Source organism: Falco cherrug, chromosome 7, assembly GCF_023634085.1.
Source record: "Falco cherrug isolate bFalChe1 chromosome 7, bFalChe1.pri, whole genome shotgun sequence".
In the NCBI taxonomy this organism is placed as follows: Eukaryota; Metazoa; Chordata; class Aves; order Falconiformes; family Falconidae; genus Falco; species Falco cherrug.
The window spans coordinates 30,459,989-30,482,690 of NC_073703.1; the positions used below are offsets into that span (position 1 = coordinate 30,459,989).

The 22,702-nt window shown below is 41.7% G+C and overlaps 1 protein-coding gene across 2 annotated transcripts in view; it reads right to left on the bottom strand.

Moving 5' to 3' along the window:
- Positions 1–22,702, bottom strand: part of SYNE2 (spectrin repeat containing nuclear envelope protein 2) — a 191,358-nt gene that overhangs the window by 69,001 nt on the left and 99,655 nt on the right. For both annotated transcript variants that reach the window (XM_055716088.1, XM_055716089.1), the window contains exons 60-71: positions 21,517–21,639; positions 19,430–19,612; positions 15,404–15,529; positions 12,824–13,018; positions 12,165–12,239; positions 8,268–8,465; positions 6,259–6,426; positions 4,708–4,814; positions 3,928–4,084; positions 2,913–3,044; positions 1,709–1,918; positions 490–591 (exon numbers count right to left, since the gene is read on the bottom strand). In XM_055716088.1, the coding sequence (XP_055572063.1) occupies positions 490–591; positions 1,709–1,918; positions 2,913–3,044; positions 3,928–4,084; positions 4,708–4,814; positions 6,259–6,426; positions 8,268–8,465; positions 12,165–12,239; positions 12,824–13,018; positions 15,404–15,529; positions 19,430–19,612; positions 21,517–21,639 (1,776 nt within the window). The remainder of the gene's footprint in view (positions 1–489; positions 592–1,708; positions 1,919–2,912; positions 3,045–3,927; positions 4,085–4,707; positions 4,815–6,258; positions 6,427–8,267; positions 8,466–12,164; positions 12,240–12,823; positions 13,019–15,403; positions 15,530–19,429; positions 19,613–21,516; positions 21,640–22,702) is intronic.

Consider the following 22,702-nt stretch of genomic DNA (forward strand, 5'->3'; position numbering starts at 1 on the left):
CAGCCGATGGCCATTTTGGGGAGGATATGCTGTCCGTTCATTTTAAATTCTCTGCTAACTTCTATGAAAGCCAAAGAAAAGAGTTCAACTGGTCAAATGATAAATGACTGCCATATGACAAAAGCGCTCATAAATGCTGAATAAGCAGAGACACTAGAGTCCTATTCCCACAAAGGAAAGCTAGTTCTTCATACAAAAAGGCATGATGTGCAAAGTGCTGTACTGTGTGTAGCTTTTTTTCTTCCCTGCTCTAGTGTGGGGTGTATTTGCTTTGAAAGGTTGTTTGTGGACAGACTGGTTCCTCCATTCCAACTATTAAAAGGACTAAAATTAGGTCTGACTACAGGTCAGGGTGTACTAAAAAAAAAAAGGGAGGGTGGTGGTGGCGGCAAGTACTGAACCCTCCCCACCCCCCGCTCTTAAAACCTAACATCCCAGTTTCAGCTAATGCAGAGAGTTTTTCCTCTCCTTTCCTTCGAACAAAACTACCTGAAGCTGTTCAGAAATGTTATGTCCACGTATTGCATTCAAGCTTTGTTGCAGAGCAGCTTTTTTCTCAGTTAACTGGTCATATAGCAGCCTGGTTTCATTCTGCAAAAGAAACAAACGGCAGAAGTACATCACATATCAGGAATATAGTATAGACTAGACAAAATTACACAGCAAACCAAATGGTTACCTCTTACAGCAAAACCACTTTTTCCTCTTAAAAAAAAAAAGACAAAATAGAGCATATGCATTATGAGCTTAAAGCCGTAACTTAGAGAGGGAAATTCTGTAGTCTGTGTAATGTAAGAAAGATTAGTCTGTCACAATGATCCTCTATGACTGTAAAAATCTGTGAAATTCGTAGAGAAACAATTTCTTCTCTTCTGAAATGAGAAAATGAGCCCATTACTGGCAACTGATGGGGCTCCATGGATTCCACATAAGTAAACATTGCAAGACTAGCCCTGCTACTGTTTGGAGACAACATCCCAGTGCTCTTCAAAGGAACTGTTCTATTATTCAGCAGTGAAGGGCTAGGCTGACTTGCAGCTGATGAGCACACTGGAGTTTTGCTGGACATTGGAAACTGTCTTTCAAAGACCATGTTTTTCTTTCCTTACTTCAGCCTAAATACCCAACCTGAACATTGTCCAGCAATAGCTAGTAGATTTAGCCCATCACGAGAATCTATAGAAAAGTTTCTCATGATGGGCTTTTCCAAAAAAGAACAAAGAAAAGCAAATTTGCAAAACTATGGCTTCTGCTACCATGGCACACAATCTAAGGGAACAGTAAATACAAAGCGTCAAATCAACCTCCAGCACATAGCTAAAGGTGCCAGACACGGCACCAAAAAGGAAGAAGGCTGCCTCTCCTGAGTCCACAGAGCAGCAGAAAGAAAATACGAAACCCTCTTTGGACTAATCTCTACACACAGAAACTTGCTTTAGCCTATAGCTCTGCATGCATGGATCCCAGGTTACTTCCATTTCTTCTGCATGCAAATTCTCTGCTGTGATTAAGGCCTCCATGGCAGTCAGCATTGCAAACGGCATCATAAATAGCAAAATTAATTTGCTTCTTGAGAGGCCAAGACAAGTTTGTTTAGTACCAAAAAGTGAAAGCTCATTATAGATTGCTCATCTGTAACCCAAATGCATTAACACTGACAAGTCTAACAGATGCTGGGAAACAAGATGTGCATTTGGCAGTCGAGTACCTGATAATTGCTATTATGATCCAGCTCATCCTTCATTGAGTTACTCCTTGAAGCAGTGGCAGCTGCAGTTTGTTCCAGCCATGCCTGCAAGTTGTTAAAGCACTTGCAGAACTCATCTGTGCTCCCACCAGTGCAGCAAATACACTTTAGAAGATCATCCTTTTTATCACTCACATAAGCCTGAAGTTTTTGCAGGTCGACAGAAAGAGTCTGAAGGGTCGAAAGAAAGACAACACAAGTGAAAATGGTCTCTGGTCCAAGGACTCTTGCCTGTAAAAGGCAGCAGGAATCAAACTGATAATTGCTGTAAAAGCAACAGGCCCAAATGTGTGCAACACCAAATAGTTTGGTGGTGTTATTCCTAAGTAACACCAGCAAAACAGAGAGGAAATATGTATTGTTGTAACAGAAATCCATTGGGGTTTCTCCTTCCCTGGATGCTTTAGGACAGTTACCTCACAAAAAGCCTGCAGCATGGCTGCCTCTTTGGTGGAGAAGACTGAGGTGGTTAGTATTTCCATGTTCCTCCCTGCCAGAAGTGGCTCAAACAAATTTCTGCTCAAATTGGAAGAGACTTTCTCTACCACATTATCCTGGGTAAAGGCAAGTCAGAAGTCTTCAGTACTTTCACCCAAGGCACAGCTAAGATTTATTCTTATACAAGATATATAAGATTCTTATATAAGGTATATAAGATAAGATTGTATAAGCTTAGAGGTTCAGTCAGCTATTAATGAAACGGAATTAATGAAATAATGAGGGACAGACCTGGATGAGACAGTTACATGCATGTAATACTCTGAGCTGTCAAGGCCAAAGCTGAGACAATGAACCTTTATGTATTGGGAATGGCTGTGGTCTTACAGGTCTCTAACCTCAGGAATGGGCACAACATTGTCTTGCCAGTTCCAGTACTGCAGGTTTACTGAAATCATTCACAGGCTCCTTGCTTTGCACTGTTTGAGGAGTTTCACCCCCATTAGCAAATTTATGGATTCGGGTAGCAGAAGAATCATAACAGAAACTTGTAAAGTTTCCTCTCAAAGTCCTAAGCTGATTCCTAGATAATAGTCCATACTTGATGCAAAAGCTACACTATAGTTTCCAGTAATATTGTTATTGGCTATGTTTCCCAGTGCCCAAACAGTGTCTTGTGTCTAGAATCCCTGCTGCTTTCTGCAATGCTAGGACATGCTACTTTTACCTCTGCATGCACCGCATTTGCTTCTTGGCTTAGGTCTCCCAGCTGGACAGTGTGAGTTTTCAGTTCTTCCACAGCTGAGGTTTCTGCATCAGCAAACGTGCCTTGGGGGGTGATGTTCATCTTTGCCGGAATCTAACATTTGGAAAAAGAACATTGTAATTAGGCAAACAGCTCAACTGGAGACAGGGCTGTGGGCAACTAGATAACACTCCCCTCAAAATGTGTTAAAATGAGAGTTTCAAGGCATTAATATAAAGCACCTGGATAGCAGGGTTCCTTTTTTACTGGCAAAAATTAGTTGGGTAGGCTATGCCGTGATGAGAGACTGACTGTAGCTCGTGTTAAGGCAGCCCTGCTGCCTCACTGCAGTGTAAGTCTTGCCTGAAAAAGACCTGACATTCATCCTTTGACATGACTGCTGTTCTCCCATTTAGTGCAGTCATTTCAGAGAACAGGAAACCTAGTCATTCTAATCTAATGTGAACAAAACTATTAATAACAGAAATTACAGTCTTGCCCAAGTAAAATTCTGCACTCTGTTCAGAATATACACATCGCGTGCGCTTGTTGCAGTCCAAACTCTGCTTTTGATATGTGAGAAAGACAGAACATAATGGTGAAGGACAGAACAAAATTTAAGCCAGAGGTTTGTTTTGACCAAAATGATCTCATCTGCAAGAGCTAAGACTTAACCCACATCCATGAAAACCAGCTGGAGCTTGCTCGCTCTCTTAGTTGTCTTCAAAGAATTAAGCAAATAGCACCTAGTCTGAATGTTAACTGCAAGGATTCACTTATGTGCTCCCAAACTATGCTTAGTAGTCACTACTTCAGAGACTTCATTTACCTCAAAGTAAAATGAAAAGACAGTCATGAAATCGCAGTAACAATTTCCTCTGGAGAACACTTGCACGCATTTCAGTTATCTGATAAAGCAACATGAGACGATGATGCAGGAAGATACACTAATTGCCATCTTTACCACAACTAACTGCCTGCAGAAAGAGTGTTTTACCGAATTTAAACGGACCGGAGGTTCCACGAGCTGCCAGAGAGGAGATTTCATCTCTGATGACAGGTCTTGTGGGAAATGTTGCCATTTATTATCTGTTTGGTCCTTTGGAGCGAAGGTGAGATCAGGCTGCTTGCTCTTTGGATCAGATTCTCCGTTGCTGTATTGCGCAAACAGCAATGCAAAAACACTGTTAGAATGGCAAATACTGAAGCAGAATATGCAAAATTAGATTTGTAAGACTTCTTAAGTCTTACAAGATCAGTGTCTATTGCTCCTGCCTCAAAACAAAACTGAAAACAAGTGCATGAAACCTTCCCCTGAAACACTCTAGGGGCATGCTCTGAAATGACAATACGGGGAGCATAATCCTGTAGGGGGTCTTGGCTCCGTGCTGGAAGGTGCACGATCCCAATTCCCCCTTTTCAAAGTTGCTGCCTTTAAATCTGTCTGCGTATCTCCATGCATTTGTACAGCAATGGCTGTGAACATAGATACCCAACTTGCCTCCAGACGGGCCTGCTTTATTTTATGGCAGGTGTCAGTCCTGTCTGATACCAAGACTGACTCTAAACACTAGAGTCAGCCCAGTAACAAGGAGGTCATCAGCGAAATGAGACTCCATTTCTCTAGACTGTTGATGGCAGAAATCTCCCAGCTTCTGCAGTTTTTCTTCTAAAGGCACACATCCCTGCACAGAACCAATAGTGCCACTGCAAAGTTTGAGCAGGTTTAGGCACTTTTACATCACTGAATCTGGTAACCAATTCTGTTATTTTGTACCTTGATTCTAATTTCTGAGTTACGCTGTCCTCAACCTGTTGCTGCATTTTTTCCATGCACGACTCAATTAAGTCAATGAGGCTTTTCTGCCCAGTTGCTTCCAGATCCTGTACACAGAGAACAGTGTGAACAATCGAATGAGTAATGTGCACTGTATTAATCTGAAATTATAACTGTGCTTTTCCAATCACATTTTACATGCATTCATTTAGCAAAGAAAATAACAATACATCTATCAGAATAAAATGCAGTTTATGTGTAAACATGAGTTTACCAGACAAACAGGTTTCTGAAAATGTGTATTTTTATGGAATATATTTCTGCCTGAGCTAAAGTTTAAAAGCAAAAACCGTCGATCAGAAACAAATTATGCACTTACAGAAATTTAAAGGCCAGTGACTGCCATCCTTGTACAAAGAAAAAGGCAAAGGAAAATGGGGATTTGCTCAAATATGAGGCTGAGTTCCACTCGTTAAAAGGAGAGTGTTGATTTAAAAGTGAGTGATTTTAGCAGCTTAGGCTGGATCATTTTCTCTAATTCTTTTCTAATAATATGACAAGAACAAAAGCTAATTTTCAGTTAGCAAAACAGATCTAGTTTTCAGAGCACAACATGACAGGATTTTTTTCACTGTGTTAACAACCTTAGAGTCATTGTGAGTTAGCCCATGGGAAAATGTTCACAAGGCTTTAGCTTCAAATTAATCTTCAAAAGCAATGTCAATATACAGATTCAGATTTCATAATACATCAGTGCTTCAAAAACAGGAGATTGGAAGGATGGGTGATGCCATCTGAACCACTGGGATACAAGGCAAGTGTCAGGGTTACATCAGTTACAAGGATGTGCTTATAAATTTGCTCATGCATGGAGTTTCTACCTGCCTGTGTTCACAGAGATATTTCAACAGGAGCCTTTACCAGAGCTAATTCTCTCCGGGGCCACGAAAGTTCCCTTTTAGATGGTGCTCCTCCAGCACCAGAAAGACTGTGGCTGCTCTGGCGTCAGGTGAGCTCCTCTGGCCCCTTGCACAACAGAGCAGGAATTAGCTCTGAAGATGGGAGTTACTGTCTGACCCACTGGAAACTCAGCAAAGAGTGTACAGCTGTGGTACAGGACAGCTGGCAGTCACTGCCCTTGCTATTTACACGTTCTTCAAAGAGAAAACTACAGCTTAAAGTCGTCTCTGCTGTGACACTGTCACAGACAAACATCATGGCATTTTGAAGGCATTAAGAAAAAAAAAACCAAAACCAAGCCAAAACAAAACCCCCAATCCTTTTTCTTTACTCCTCACAAAAACTTGACCTGTCATTGAGCACTTAAAGCAGAAAAGATGTTGTTCATAGACTCCTTAAAAATCCACTACTTAGTACAAACTACAAATAATTATACAGCACTGTAGAGTAATAGCAAGGCTGACATTTCTGATTGACTTTTCTCCCTTCCTTGCTTATCATGATGAGCTCTAACTGTTCTTCTGCAACCACAGCACATTAAAGCACCATGACTCTCCCACTCTTGCTCTGCATAGTATTCATATGCTTTACCTGGTCTTCATCGTATGTGTCTTGAAGCATCCTCTGGACTTCTTCCAAATTGGATTTCACTTCCTTCAGCTTCAAGGAGAGTGACTCAGTCTCTTGTTGGTAGTCTGGACTATCTCCATAACCTCCCATTAAAGACAGGACCTTTTGTTCAATATCTGATAACCTCACCTAGAAGGGACAGCAGTCAATTATTCATCCTTAGAAGTACAATACTCCTTTCCTGATAACATTTTGAAGTCAAAGCTCATGCTTCCCCTGTCTAAAAAGAATGGAAAAATGCAGGCAAAAAGAGGAATAGCTGCAAATCCCCTAGATCTCCTCCAATATAGCCTCTCCTTATTCTGAACAATTGAATAGATTTTATACAGAATTAGTCTTAAAACTGTTTCAAACAACAGCCTTTGCAGGAAGTTATGTTAATGCAGACACGGAGTAACAAAAGAGAAGAGCAGAAATGATACATGTGGATACAACCAAGACGACAACAAACCTCAATACGGGAGAAGGAGGCAGCGCACAGACTGATCACATCACCCTTTGGGAGGAATGATGCTGAATTACCAAACCACAGGAATGTTTACACATCAGCCAGGCCATTAAGAACTGTTGGGATCTGTTTTCTGACTCAGGCTGCTGTGAATCAAAGTGCATCACTGCATTACTCTAAACTCACCTTTTTAAGATGAGTGTGGAGACAGGTACCATGGCTCAACTACAAAGTGATCAACTGCAATAAATTAACTGCTTTACATCATACGTCCATATCTAGAGCCTGTTTCTGCTTTGGTACTATGCGTATTTTTCTGTGTAGATCTTGACCAGGTTAGAAAAAGCTGCCCTTCCCAAATTCACATCTTAACATTGAGCCAAATTGCTAAATGCTGACAGGAATTCAGCAGTGCTTACAGCTGCCTGAAGCCTACATGCTTTTGCTGGTTGGAATTGCCCTCTTGAAGCCTGTGCTGACACTAACCCTGAATGGGATCCACACACAGCCAGCTACTTCGGTGCGTTCCGGATCTGAATTCCCACAGAGTTCAGCACCCGAGCACTTGGCTGAATCATAGCCTAAACTCAGAGGCACTTCTTGGTATGGACTCAGTTCCTATTAAAAAAATCCCCACCCAACAACAACAACAAAACAGCTGGAAATGTCTCCTAGTAATTTAACATGGGGACATTTTGGTATTGGCTCCTTTATGGCGAGTGAAGTTTGTGGCTTTAGGTATTAAGACTCACTGCTTGAAGCAAACTAGTACACCAGACTGGCACTGCAGGGAACTTCAAAGTGACGTGCCCACACATTTTCTTTTAACCTGCACACCAGAGAAAAAAGCTGCATGCCAGGACTCCCACTCATCCAAGCCCCTCATGCCAGTCCTGTTTTCCTCTACCCGTTTTCACGCACAGGTACCACCCACTGCCTCCGCTGCCATCCAAGGCTGCCCTAGCACTACTGCAGTAGGTCTAAATATTGCCACTGCTCACAAAGGGCAGAGGAAAAGCCCCTTTCTACCTATGCTGGCAGCTTTTCGCAAAAAGTATACAAGAAGAATTTACCAGCTTGGAAGCTACCTTCTACCAGTCTTTTATATCACTCCAGCAAAAACAGAAATTGAAAATGTCAAAAGAAAAAAATAATTTCTTTTTTCTACCTGATTTATCATGATTGCAAAAAATGAAAAATTGCCTTTTAATAGAGGATTCAAACTATACTAAGCCATATTTCTGAAAATAATCCAAAGAAAAACAGAGCTTTAAAAATACTCAAGAATTCTACCTAAATGCCCTGGATGCATAAAGTTCCCAACTCTATCTGATTTAACTAAGCCCTTCCAAAGCCACACCTGACACCAAAGCCAAGCGGTTACCTGTTTTTGGCCAAGTGTGATGAAGTCAATTAAGCGGGGAGAAGAGAAGCAGTAAGCATAGCTCTTCTGCAGACACATGCTCCAGGGAAGGGGTGACTTTGTTTGGATGGCAGCAGCGAACTGACTGCTCCGACTTACCTGGCAATCAGCAAGCTGCTGTTCCACCATGTGCTGCATTTTGGGGGTCTGAGGGTCTGACCTCAGGGACACTTTGGTTTGATCTAGCCATTGATCCATCTCAGCAACCTGGGCCTGGCACACCTGCAGGATCACTTCCGGCTCAAGCCCGCTGTGAGCTACAGCCTTCCCAGCGTGGGCAGGAGGCGGCTTGTTGCTCTGAAGCAAAGCACATGAAAGAAACGCGGTTATCGGTCTGGATTTTCACACACACACAGCCACCGTGTTTGCCAGATTATTTTTTAATTTATTTAAAAAAAAAAAAAAAAAAAGAAGAAGAAAAGAAAAAGAAAGAGAAACTCAGCAGCCAAGTGATCCCTCATCTGGTGTAACAGGTTTCCAAGCAGCAATTTGCATTGACACAGGTATACCCGAGCCTACAGGAAGCGGGATGACTCACCATCAGCCAGGTCTCCCTGGGGAGAAGTGTTTTTCTCTAGGAGTTAGATGCAAAAGCATTGCAGTTTAGAGACGCAAAGCAAACTGTTGGGCAACACTCAAAAGCTACCTGTGTTCAGCTGCAACAGTCAAATACACTTTATTTGGCTCCAGGTGACACAGAAAAAAAAAAAAAGGTGTATTTTCAAGTATGTCTTGTGCAGTTCTTATTTGCCCTCCCTTAAGAAGCAATACTGCACACTTCTGCTCCAACAGCTCCGTATCTTTCCTGTGCTGAGGACTCCGGAGCTGCATGCGGTACTCCAGCTGGGGTCTCATCAGTGCAGACCAGAGGGGGAGAATCCCCTCCCTCAGCCTGCTGGCCACGCTGCTTTTGATGCGGCCCAGGACACGGCTGGCTTTCTGGGCTGTGAGCGCACATGGCCGGCTCACGTCCAGCTTTTCACCCGCCAGCACCCCCAAGTCCTTCTCCGCAGGGCTGCTCTCCATCCCTTCGTGCCCCAGCCTGTATTGATACTGGGGGCTGCCCTGACCCAGGTGCAGGACCTTGTTGAATCTCATGAGGTTCACACGGGCCCACTTCCCAACCTCATCCAGGCCCCTCTGGATGGTATCCCGTCCCCCAGGTGTGTCACCTGCACCGCTCAGCTTGGTCTTGCCTGCAAACTCGCTGAGGCTGCGCTTGATCCCACTTGTAGTGTTCGAGAAGCCTTAAAGGGCAGCACCCACTCAACCTACAGTGGTCCTGGCCCAAGACCAAGACAATGCTTGTAACATTGATATACAGAAACAAACAATTGCAGCTATCATATTGGGACACTATGGAGAACAGAACACAATGCCAGCAAAATCGTAGCTGACTGCATCTTAGATGCTGATCTTCTCACGTACAAAGACAAGCTCTTCCAAAAATCATCCTCCAACAAAAGGCACATTTTACAGCCTTTCCAGGAATTAGGTGAAACAAATTGCTGCTATCAAGTGTGCCTTTCTATCTTTGGGATTTTTGTCAGACTAACAAGAATTAATATAGAATCATTTAGGTTGGAAAAGACCCTTAAGGTCATTGAGTACAGCCAATATTGTGCCACAGGAAAACAGATTTTAAATGGCAAGATTTAGTGTAATATGGAAGATGGAGGATCTGAATAAGGACATCATGTCCTGCACTTCTGCAGTTCTTCTGCTTTGCAGACTTCAGCAATACTTAGGATTTGCGCAGTTCTTTTCCACAAAGATGCGTTCCCATTGCCATGGAGATAAACCTGACTGTGTTACCTGAACTATGCTATCCAACAAGGTACCAGAAGACCAGGAGACTGCACTGTCTTCCTCGTGCCTTTCATCGTCTCTCCCTGAAGGCCAAAAGCTTGCATCTTTCTCTGCAGCTGTACCGTAAGAGTCAGTCTAAAGAGAACGATATTGTCTCAACATTGCTAACAGAGACCTGGAGATGGAATGTGGTCCTCACGGACACTGAGACCCAGAGACCTTGGGAAGGAGGACTGCACAGTACAAGGAGTACTATGCTGCTTCCTGCTACCCAGCACTGGAAGGAACAACTACAATAAGGCCGCATAACAGCTGTCCAGAAGATGGATCACAATCATTGTCATGACAATGAACCAGAAAACATAAACTTCAGGTTAACTTTCTACATTATAATATCATTATAATACAAAAACACACCTCCTGGTCTGAAGCCGCCCGCCTCTAAGGCAAACCACGCCTGGGGCACTCCTCTTTGGACATGCTGGTAACCGGTAACCCTGGTAACCGGTAACCCTGGTAACCGTGCTGGAGAAGGCAGAGACTGGCAACAATCCATGGACCAGAGGAGCAGCAAGGTGTGTTGCTTGGCATAAATGATGGCTCCTTAGCAACCCAACTTCGGAAATCTTCCCCGCCAAGGATCACGAGGATCGGAAGGACCGGTGGGATGCTGCCTGGACCTGGGACCATAGGGACGCCTTGGACCCGTGGTGGTAGCTATAATCCTCTTTCCTTTTCTTTTTTTTCTTTATCTCTTCTTCACTTTCTGTCTTTCTACCTATTGCATGCCGCTTTATGGGCAAACAATAAAATTGTGCTGTTTGACTGAAGCATAACCCTTGGCGTGGTCACCTTGATTTTTTGTGCTTCGAGATCATAGTAAATGAACCACCACGAGTCCACTGAGTGGACCGTGACATGTACTTCCCTTTGAAAGCAGTAACAGCTCAGCATTAGCTTGTGAGCAGGAAGCTCAGATATTCCTTCAGGCAATGTAAATTACTGCAACACCTTTAAGTAACACTTTGATATATTTCTGCCTTGTTTAACTATCTTTATTGTCTTTTCTAAATCCCACCTCTCCCCTTGCTCTATAGCTTCGCTGCAAGGGTAATGGCAGCTGGATGAAACCGATAGATTGCTCTAGAAACCTCAGAGTATCCTCATTGTTTTCACACTATTAAAAAAATTTAAAAACCCCAAACATCAAGAAATAACCTTTCTCCTGTCCTGGACCCTAAAATGTCATGTATACCAAGAACACTGCACCAGTGAAGGTGCAGAACCAGAAACTTGAAACTGAACTGCTTGGATCAGACCAGTAAGACACAGGTCTATCCAAGCTGTCTGGACTTCTTTGCATGGTCTAGCCATGGAGTTTCATCCTTGCCTGGCCTAAGGCAACCCCTCCAATACTCTTATCACCTCTTTGCCACATTCCCTTTTGATTCTTGTTGCAAGGATGTAGCAAAAAGACTAAGTAATATTCATAGCCAGGACTTCAGAGAAATGGAGATTCTTCAAAACCTGGTTGAGGCCACAGTCCCTCCCAGGAGATGCAGATGACAACAGCTGCTCACTACCAGCCGGCTGTAAACTGCTCTACAAGTGGGTAGCCAAGCTATAAACTCACCAGCACTTCTGCACATTTCTGATTTCATTCGAGTATATCTCATTTAGTCCCTAAGGTGCAGGAAAGTGTGCAGAAGGTTTTATGGGTTAAATTTTTTTTCTTTTTCCAAAAAGCTATAAAGCTAATTTCATCTGAAACTTCACTCCCAGCTTTGCTCCTCTGCAGTTCACCTGGAGTCTGAAAGGGCAACCCAGATTCAGAGCAACCTGTTGAGCAGCATCTCCTGTTCTCCCAGAAATCTCTCCTGTTTTAACTTCATTCCCAACAGTCAGATCATGCCTTTTTTTCTTAACACTTTCATAAAGAGGTATTACTGCATAAGTAATCCCATCAAAAGCAGGATCACACATTACAGAATGAGGTGCTGTGTGATATTGGTATCATAACATCAGTAGGTTGGCCTGAGTGCAATTTCCTAGTATCCTGGAGCAATAACAGATATTTTAATTTGTTCTGACGTATTTCAGATTTATACATTTTTCATAATTTGTCCTGTACCAAAATCTTGTATCTTACATGTATAGCTGTATATGTAAAATATATACTGAACTCACCTTGCTGTGGACAGAACAGTCTTCTGATTCTTCGTCTAAGGAAGGTAGAAGAGACATCATTCCTCTTTTTTTCAACTACAAAAATACACACAAAGAGACAACCCAGTTATTCATGACAAGAACAGTAACATCCTCTTCTCTTTTGCCTGTAAGCCACAAGAAAGTTACCACTTGGAGTCCACTTTTGGAGAAGCACTGAAAATCTGCCACCCTGCATTAAAGTAATTGAAAGCTGCAGGTACTAGGCACCACTGAAAATCAGGACTTGTCTCTATGCTGTAATGTTTCAACATGGCAGCTATAATTGGGACAAATTTCATTTTGCTTCATGAAAACAATTTACCAAAAATCCCAGAACAACTGACTATCAACAAAACTACATATCGAGCATTTTGCTGTTGATTGCTTGGTGCAATCTTCATGTTGGATCTGCTCATGCTAAAAAATAAACAGAGGCACACCTCTCCTGCCTCCTCCTAGACATGCATCACGCTTAGTCCTTCTGGGACCATTCAGAAGCACAAAGGGGAGGAGAAATATTGATTCACAGCTGCAAGGGTGCTCCCCTCTCACATGCCACTCCTCCTGGAGGAAAAAGGGTTATTTACCTTCCCGCTTTGGCTCTCAGGTAAGTGATCACAACGTGGTGCTCCACTTACCTGCTGACCAGGAACATCAGACCCCATCAAGTCACTTTGTGCTAATACAGAGGCTGTGGGTTCACTGTCTGATTCAGGCACTTCTTGCTGTAAGCGCTGGTGAAGCTCAGACATTGAATTCTTCATCCCAGTAAGGATATCTTCCTTTCTTTGGCACAACTTTATGATTTCTTCTTTTACAGCTTCCATTTCTCCCTAAGGAGCAACAACATCTGTAAGCATCCATTTTTCTTACTTAACCAAACAGTAATGTAACAGATGATACTAATGATGCATCTTACTGGGACTGGGGCTGTTTCCCCTTTTTCCTTTTTCAGGGCATTGGGACAGTTCCCCATTGTCACTGCAAGAGATGTCCGAAGACATGCAAAACAGCAACAACAGATTCAGCTCAGGACAGCACTTGCTGCCTGTAACACAGAAGTTGGTAGTCTGGAAGGAAATGCGAAAGGCTGGATAACTAATTCTAACTAGGTCCTGCATAGCCATGGGAATACAAGTTTCCTTCAGAACAGAGGGAATGCAGCTGGGTTACATTACTCTGTGTGTCAGCGCAGGTCATGTTACCTGTAACTACCTTCTTTGGGAACCTGACAGAAAACACTTGGGATAGCCTTGATGGGGGCAGACAGCAATAAGGGTAGCCCAGGGCTGAATCTTTGCTGAAGTTGGCCTAAGAGAAGGAAACAAGCCATTTGGTGGGCTCTAGTGACATGGCTAGGGGCAAAACTACCCCACATATTTGAATGAGATATTGGGAGCAATGGTCCCCAACAAAGTACAAGGAAAATATATGATGTTCTGTGGGGATTAAACAATAAACCAAGTAACTCTGTACTAACAAATAACAAGTAACTTTGTACTAACAAAACTAATAAATCAGTCTTGATTGCCTCCTGGGCCATGGCTATTGCTCTAGCCGGTGTTTTGCCCTTCGAGCTTTCTGCTAGAGCCTTTTCTTACCACCCAGTCTCCAGGTGAGCACAGAAAGCACAACAAATAAGAGTAAGGCAGGGCAAGGAATAAAATTACCTACGCCCTGCGTTCCTGGAAGTGCTAAAGCTCTTTGAAGCATTGTTGCTTGCTCAGAAAACTGAAACTTGGGGCTAAATATCCCATTGCACACTGGGCTCAGTCCATCAGAGCAAGCTTTGATGCTAGGCTTGAAATAAGAACCACAGTGATTCCTTATCATGCTCTACCATGAAAAATACTATGCAAGTAATAATCTGTGACAGATGAAAACAGGAAGACTGCTGGTTCTGTCTCAGCTACAGCTTCTTCTCTTAATAACACTAGTGCAGCTGCATGACAGGGAAGGTGGAAGGAGATACCCCAGCAAATTTTCAAAGGGCATGGAAACTCTGCTCAGAAAAGGATGTTGTTTTCCTTTTGTACACTCAAAAACTCAAAAATCTTCCAAAGGTAGAGGCAAGAAAATGTCACTGGAACCAAGAAACAGCCATCCATGGTAATTTGGCAGATTTTAATAAATGTGCACCAAGAACAGTATTTCTATTCATTGCAAGAGGAGACTTTACAGCACATGTTTACCAGCTACTGTTTTGCAAACTTAATTAGCCAAAAACTTCCTCAGACACCAAATTTGTATTAGCATCACTTTTTCACCTGAAGTCCCTCAATAAGATAGGCAATTCCATTGCCCACTTCTATTATGAAACGCTACAATTATGAAACACGTTTTCTTTTAAAACAAGAGCTATTCAACAGTAAGTCCTACGCTCAAAGACAAAAAAAAGCAAGAATCAGGAAATTAGTCATGCTTAGTACTAGCATCAAGTCTCCAACATCCAACCACCTGAAAGCAGAGCAGCTATGTACTTAGGAGCCTACCGAGTTATTATAGTTATTAGGCAAGTATAATGTATGTATAATAACTTTATCGTGACTGACTGCAAACAGCCAAGCATTTCAGAGGCACTTTATAAACACTTAATTAGTCATTTCCTGACTTCTGCAGTGCTGTCCTTAAAATACATCTTATTTTAGCATTGAATAATCAACTCATCCACTGCAGAAAGCCCCTGACTGTAGAAAGAAAAGCAACACACGTTTATCTGTTGATGAAAACACAGTGTGGCAGTGAGGACAAGGAAAGGAGTGTCAAGAATCTAACCCTAACCAGAAACACCGAGAGCACCAACGCATGGTCAGTGATCAGAAATGGTCTCAGTTCTCTCCTTATGCACTATCCCAAGCTGCTACCTCAGCAACATCAGGAGGATGCTGCACACAGGCAAGCTATCAGTGCTACATATTCTTTCACCAAAACAGCCATCATGAAAATAGCTAAATTTTCCTTATAAGTTGATATAGATACAAATGACACATCAAAATCAGTAAGGAGTAAGTAACAAAAGATAAACCCATCCTGCAAACTAATATTAGTTGTAGCGTCTCTTGGTATACATCAATTTATAGTCACACTATGACATTCAATTGCCTGCTTGACTGTGGCAGGGAGGGGAAGAACACTGGTCTTTCTCAGTGCTCTGCATTGTCATGATTAGCGTTAGTCAGGACAAGTAACACACATGGAGAGAAAACAACGAAACCCACCTCTGGACAATGAGTCTTTTGAGCCAGTGGCTGATCTTCATGTGATATTTCAACCAAGTGGTTCTTTAAGAATTGTTTCAACTTTTCAATTTCTTGCTCACATTCTTCTATTTTCATTACAGCTTCCTGTGAAATAGTAAATAGTAATCCTCATAAATAATTTGGAATTAAGCAGTACAGAAACAAACTAGTCAGTAATGCAACAAACTTGTACTGAGGAGTACTGGAGCCTCCTTTGCATCTGTAGTTACATGTAAAAGAAACTGTGTTTGTTCTGCCAACTTTGCACAACCCTATCGTTACTAAGTTTATTATTCATTTGCTAAAGACAAACAAACCGCTTTATCCATAAGGCAAAGTATGACGGTGTATTCTGCCTAGGAGACATCTTTGCTTACTCCAGAATACAGATACAAATTTGGCTATAAAATGCAAATGGAGCATATTTAACACATTCACTACAATGTAGAACAGGTTGGGGGAAAAAAACCAGAGAAATTACAGGGTTTCATATCAAGTTAGAAAGCCTACCTGTTTTTTATTGGTGCTCACGCCTTTACTACCAGCTAATTCTGCACTGACCAAAAATGAACTGTGCAGTACACTAGGCAGACACTGCAGCTCAGAGGATAAGCCAACCGCAGTATCTGACAATTTGAATATTTCCTATAAGAATGATAAATATTCCCACTTCGGGTGAGCCTCCTCTTCTTACATGGCTTACAGGAAAACGTATATTATAAACAGCCAAATTCACTTCTACTCATTTGACAGTGACAGGAAAATCTCCTCAACCCCCATGCTTTACTGTTCATACAGAAATCGGCATCTCCCCACAAACACTGCTCATGTTTGTCAGCCACAGCCTGTCACAATGTCTCAGGTAATTAGGAATTTGTTACATCTACAAATCAGAATATTTTGTGAAAACATTTAATTTGCAGAACATTTGGTGGCTCTGTGTTTTCTGACCCATGGGCTGAGAACCAAAGAATATCCAAGGACTGACTGTTCCTCAGGTGTCTGCAAAAGGTAATGAAGAAAATGCGGCCTATTGTCAACAGGCTTGAACTTACTCTGCTGATGGCAGCACCTGAACAGCCCAACATGTCAAAGAATCTCTCTGCCAAGTCTGCACAGACTCTGCCTTTCAGAGCAAAGAGTCTCTCCTGCTATGAGCAGTAGTAGCAGTGTTGTTCCTTCAGTCAGTTCTTCATAGGAGCACTCCCTCTCAATAAAATGCAAACTAGTAAGGTTCTAAATGTCTGGGGTTTTTTTCACTTACGGGTTTTAAAAGGAAGAAAAATCTATTTTCCCAACTTTAAAAAAAAAAAAGAAAAAAAAAGCCAAACTGGAGAGGAAGATATTTAATTTCGGCCTATAATCTTAATGTCATAGCTAAAGAATCAGAGAAGGAAAAAAAAAAAGAGTAGGTCTTCTCCTGCTCAGTTTTAATGAGAAACTAAAAGCCCTTCTAAAAGGGAGATTCTCTTACCCATACCTTCACTTCCATGCAAATAGGACTGCCTAGTGATAGGTAAAATTTCCTTGACTAAGTAAAGAACATGAATATTTTGTTCTCCAAAATGGAGACACTCCAGTGTCTTCCATCACAGGCCAGTGAATATAGCCACTTGCCTGAAGATAACTCATCTGTTCCCTGCCTTCCACTGAAGGGCAAAAAAATCTTTTTGTATCCTTTTCCTAATGCAACTTAAATTATGCCATATATGTGGGGTTGAAACTCTTCCTAGAAGTGTTGCTTCTCTTTTGAGTTATTTCCTGCTTAATATCTGCTCTTTACTTTTCATGTTGTGGTGATACTAGAAGACCTACCCATGGAAAAGGCCCACCTGCCCAGAGTGTACACACAGGCAGGCACTGTATTTGTTATGGAAGAGGTTACTAAAAATGAGCATAGTACATCATCTGGTATGCAAATACTGCCACTCTCCAGCACAGAAAACCGGTAGAAGCAGCTGTGGCTTCCAGCTCCTCTTCCTGATGACATTTAGGTAACGATAGGTGTGGTGCTTGACAGGGCATAATAAAAAAGAGGGCAACTTCCAACACAGATCTAAGTCACCTAAAATTCTGCCCCGAAGCGTTTACACTACTTCTTACAGTTTTTTTTTCTGTTATACTTTTCAGCTGTTACACTGCAACTTAATTATACAACAGTTACTAGTGCAATATCCTATTGCATCACCGATAGGAAAATATGGGCAACTGCATCCAAACACTAACATTTCAAAACTAATCCTCAGGACAAAAATAACTATGTCTATACTTGTACAGGAAGACTGCCTTTCATTTGCTGTCCTCTTTATCAGGATACTTGCTACCTTTTTACTGCAGCACTCAAAATGCCGTCCTTTATTAACTTTATCCTTTGTGGCATCTCAGCTGGTGCTAAACTTCTATTGTAGTACTGCTGCTTTCAACTCATTCAACAGGACTGAAAAAACCTTTTTTTTGCACAGGTTGACATCCTAGCTGCCAAGAACTACAATTTTTCCTATCTGTTTTCTCACAAAGAAATTTCACTCAGCTACAGATTGTTAGATGCCTACAAAATAAAGGCAAATCTTGAGCAAAAAAAGGTTACAGCTCCCTTTCAAAAGGGAGAAAAATCTAGATCTTGACCTAATGCTCCACATAAACCAGTTAGAATTCTTATGATAACACTTCATAATTGCAAAACATCCTGTTTCTGATGGGTTTTGAAAATTCTCGAGTATTTAAACTAGTAAATCTCTGAAAAAGTTACATTTTACCACATCCATTTTTCTGACGTAAGAAACTGTACAGACTTACAAAAAAAAGATCATAGGGATCATATGGATCTCACCTAGTCATTGCTTTTTGGAAAACTCCAAGCATGCATTAGTCGTGTAGCATGTCTGAGTTTTCTCTTGGTGTGGTACTCAATCTCACAAACTGAAAATCAAAGATGGACACTCACATTTTAGTTGCGACTTGTGTCTGCCTGGCCTCTGGAATGCCCAGTAAAAAGTTAGATGTTCTAAAGCATTCTACTTTACTGTAATAGGTTTGGAAAACCAAACCAGCAAAGATACTGTATCATTTTTCTAGGCGCTGCTATCATCCTGCTGAGAAATGGATGGGTCACATGAGAATTTTCCCATCTCTGCTGACACAGGAACACGCATAACTGAACTCCAGATTGCTCCCCGAATTAAAACCTTCCTGAGCTGATACAACCACATCACTCAGTGAAGTGCTGCACAGATACTACTTCAGGTCTGGAGCCAGCATAGCTGTTTCATAAACCTTCCTGCCCACGAGTTAATGCTCACTGACCCTCGTTAATGCTCACTGACTCACCAGCACTGCCTTCTTGTACAGCCGTGTGTCAGACCGGTGCTGTTGCATCCCTTCTGTTTCCAAACGTAGCCTAGCAAAAGCACCTCCAAGCCCCCTGTCGCACAATCACTTATGCAGACACATTTGTACATGGGACCTTCTGAGGGCAGGAGTTCACCAGCCTCAACACAATGAATTAACCAAGTGACAGTGGTAGAAAATGCTCACTTCCCTGGCTCACTGATTTGGGGACATCATCTTTAGCAAAAGACTTTCTGCTGTCAGCAGTTTCTATCTGTTGGCTGTCAACAAGAACTGACACGTTCAAGATAAGTTTAAGCACTTGAACGTTGCAGATTTGAATGCCTGCATATAACACTGGACCTCAATCATCAGTTGTGGGTCATAACACACCTGGGCCTTCTTTTCTTCTACAATATGCTAAAACACATGGTGTCAACTGTGACTGAACTGGAAAACTGAAATGAATTGCAAGACTATCCAGTGTGCCTTGTTGTAGTATCAAATTACACAGAAAAAACCACCCAGAACAAAAAAATCCCCAAACCACAACATAGAAGACACAGCAGGTGTATTATATACCTGTAAAAATTTTGATCACTAGACAATATTGTTATTATAAAATTAAGGCGGTTTCGGTGACAGAAAAAAAAAGGAAAAAGAAATTAAATCAATTACCTCCAATAGGTCACTTTGTTCCTTAGTAATTTTTTCTAATTTCTTCAATTCTCTCAAGAGTTGTCTTGCTGTTTGGAAGACTGAGAAAGGTTGCATTTTCACCCCTGGTAGCTGAAGTGATTCTTTGTAGGACTGTATATGAGCAATGGTCTTTTGCATGGGACCAACACGGTCAAGTATAACCTATTAGGATACAGGACAGATGATGGATGTGATTCTGAGCTGGAAAAATCAACACTGAAAATTTATATTACTGTCATGATGTGCAAAAGTTCTGTTTGGTGAGTTTCCCATTTAAGAAGGAAGAATATTTTAGTCTTGGAATAAATAAGTGAAAATGCATGCTGAGGTTGTCAAAAGCAAGACAGAGATACAACTTACATTTACCGTTCTGCTTTTTTTTGCATATACATACATAAGGTTTGCACAACAAAAAAAGATCACATTCAGATTAGTTACTATTTACTAAACATGTAATTTCAAAGTAGTGCATCTTTGGCAGTGAAGACAGTTAAAACACTGGTGCAAACCCTTTGATACCACTCTAGCCATTCTGGTTTTTCTTTCTTATGTTGCAAACCAGCTGTGAAATGCCCTACGCTAAACCTCGCCATTTTATAATGGTCTTACAAACAGCCTTATCAACATAGCTGAGATGATGAACTGGGATGGAAGCCAGGAGAAACCTCTGAAGATGGCTTTCCTGTCAAAGACATTTCATATCAGAACACCCCAAGTGGATGCACAGTTTACAAGCACCTTTATCAGTTCTGGATGAACAGAAATGTGCAGTTTCATACCACAATACACATTTTATGGAAGACTTGGTGATCGATCAACTTAGGCAAGACACAATGGCAATAGCAACTCACAACTTCTAGGCTCTAAAGAAATATGAAATCCTACTGAGGTCTCATTCAGCTGGGAACTCCAGAAGAAAAAAATATAAATACAAAGCACCTCTGGGCCTTTTAATTACTAATATTTTTGTTAAATTCCCTTTCAATGTCATTTCAAAGGTTCCAACCTTTGATGTCATTTCAAAGATGTCATTTCAAAAGGTTCCAAATGGAATAGAGATGTTTATTCTCTCATTCATAAGCAGCCTGTATAAGGATTTTTTTGTTATTAGCATACTATCCAAGCTTCAATTTAAAATAAGGAAGTAGGTGAATGTTATTTTCCAGAAGAAATATTACCTTAGGTTTTCCATATAGTGTAGCCATTACAAAATTGTTCTTTGTATAACAAAGCTATGAGGTATGATGACATTTTTATCCCTCCCCAGAAACTGAAGCCACGCTTTTTGCATTTAAGTCAGCTAATGAGGTGGACTGCACATGGTACGAAAGAGAAGATACCATACTACTTTGCTTTACTTCACTCAAGGAGAGAAAGTAAACAATCTGGCCAAGGTATCTTTGCAGTGAAGTCCCTGCATGACGAAATGGTTTTATGGTAAGTCACCCCAGCCTATGTTTCCAGAAATACCTACTAAATTTTGCCTCCTTTAGGGAAAAACAGGGCCTGATCCTCAGACTTTCAAATTACTTAATGTCTGATGCTAACAGACGGTCGGGCAATCCCTTCAAGAAGCATACTCATGGTTTGAACAAAACCATTCTGCTTTAGTAGGGTTTACATTGAGCAGTTGTCCTGGACCTTGCAAACTGGATTGCTTTCAAATGAAGCTAAAGCAGAAGACACTCTCCAGAAGAGTCTCTGAAGACATCCAGCCACTAATGGATGTCTGTTCTACGGGATCAGTCCAAAGTAAGCCCCCGCAAGGCACATGCAACTATCAGGTCCTCTGCACCAACTGTTTTGCCCTACCAGTATGCTCCTCTTGGATGACACTACTTGCTACTGTAGAAATATGGAACAGAAACTATGGCTGAAATAATACTTTCACTCTTTGACCTGAGGGTTAGAATTTGTGTGATACTAACATTTCAGTCACATACCAAAAACTTGTTCAGGGAGTCTGCACTCACAAAACAGCCTTATGCTTCTGAAAGCATATTTATGCTAACTTATGCTTAAAGATAGGGGGGGGGGACACACACTATACAGGGATTTTCACGGACCTGTCCATGTTGAAGTTGGTCTTTAGGAGAAAACTCTAACAGATCTTCTGATGACAGGATTGTCTTCATTTTGGCAATTTCCTTCTCAAACACTTTCACGTGAGATTCAATGGCATCCAATTCCTAGATTTTTGGGAACAAAGAGAGTATTTGCAGATAGTACAAATGCCAAAGCCAGCTTGCATTTCTGCCTTCTGCTTACGTCTAAAAAGAAATACTAAAACACAAGTGCAGCACATGCAGGATATGTGAATGGATGTGACCTGTCAAAAGGCTAGTTATTATAATTCCATATCATCATAACTTCTGGAGGAATTAAGTATCTAAAGTTACCTAGTCTATTTTAAACCTTCAATACAGAAAAGTCACGTTATAAATCACCAGTAGTGATAAGACATTTCTCCAGCGGTGACTGTTGTCAGCATAGGAAACTAATTACTCTGTTGTGGCTTCCTATACAAAGACTATTATGTGAGTTGGAAAACGGATCCACATACAGTACAGCTGCTTCTGAACTCTCACGGAGACAAGAGTCATAGAATAAATTAGGTTGGAAGGGACTTCAGGAGGTCTCTGGTGCCGGTCAGAGCAGGTCATTTGGGGCCTGATCCTGGTGAGATTTGGGTATCTCCTGGGATGGCAATTTTAACACCACTTTGTGCCCTTGATCCAGTGTTTGATCAATCTCACTGAAAAAAAAATCTTCCTAATAGGTAGGTGAAATTTCCTTTGTTATGATTTGGGTCTGTTACTGCTCATCTTTTCTCCGCACACCCCAAGAAGAGTCTGGCTGTATCCTGTCTATGGTCTCCCATTATGTAGCAGTAGACAGCAGTAATACCTGCCCCACCCCCACCCCCCGCCTCCCCCCCTAACTGTCTCTTCTCCAGGCTGAACTGACCCAGGTTTCCCAGCCTTTCCTCCTACATCCTGTGCTACAGTCCCTTGACCACCTTGGTGACCTTTCTGGACTCTCTCCATGTATGTTTATGTCTTTCTTACACTGGGAAACCTAAAACTGGTCACAGCACTCACATATGATCTCACAGGTGCCAAAAAGAAAGATCACTCCCGTGGACCTCCTGGGTACACTCTTGCTCAGGCAGTCCAGGATGCTGCTGGCCTTCTTGTTGCAAGGCCATGCTCCTTTGTTATGATCAACTTGTCTACCAGGACCACCAGCCCT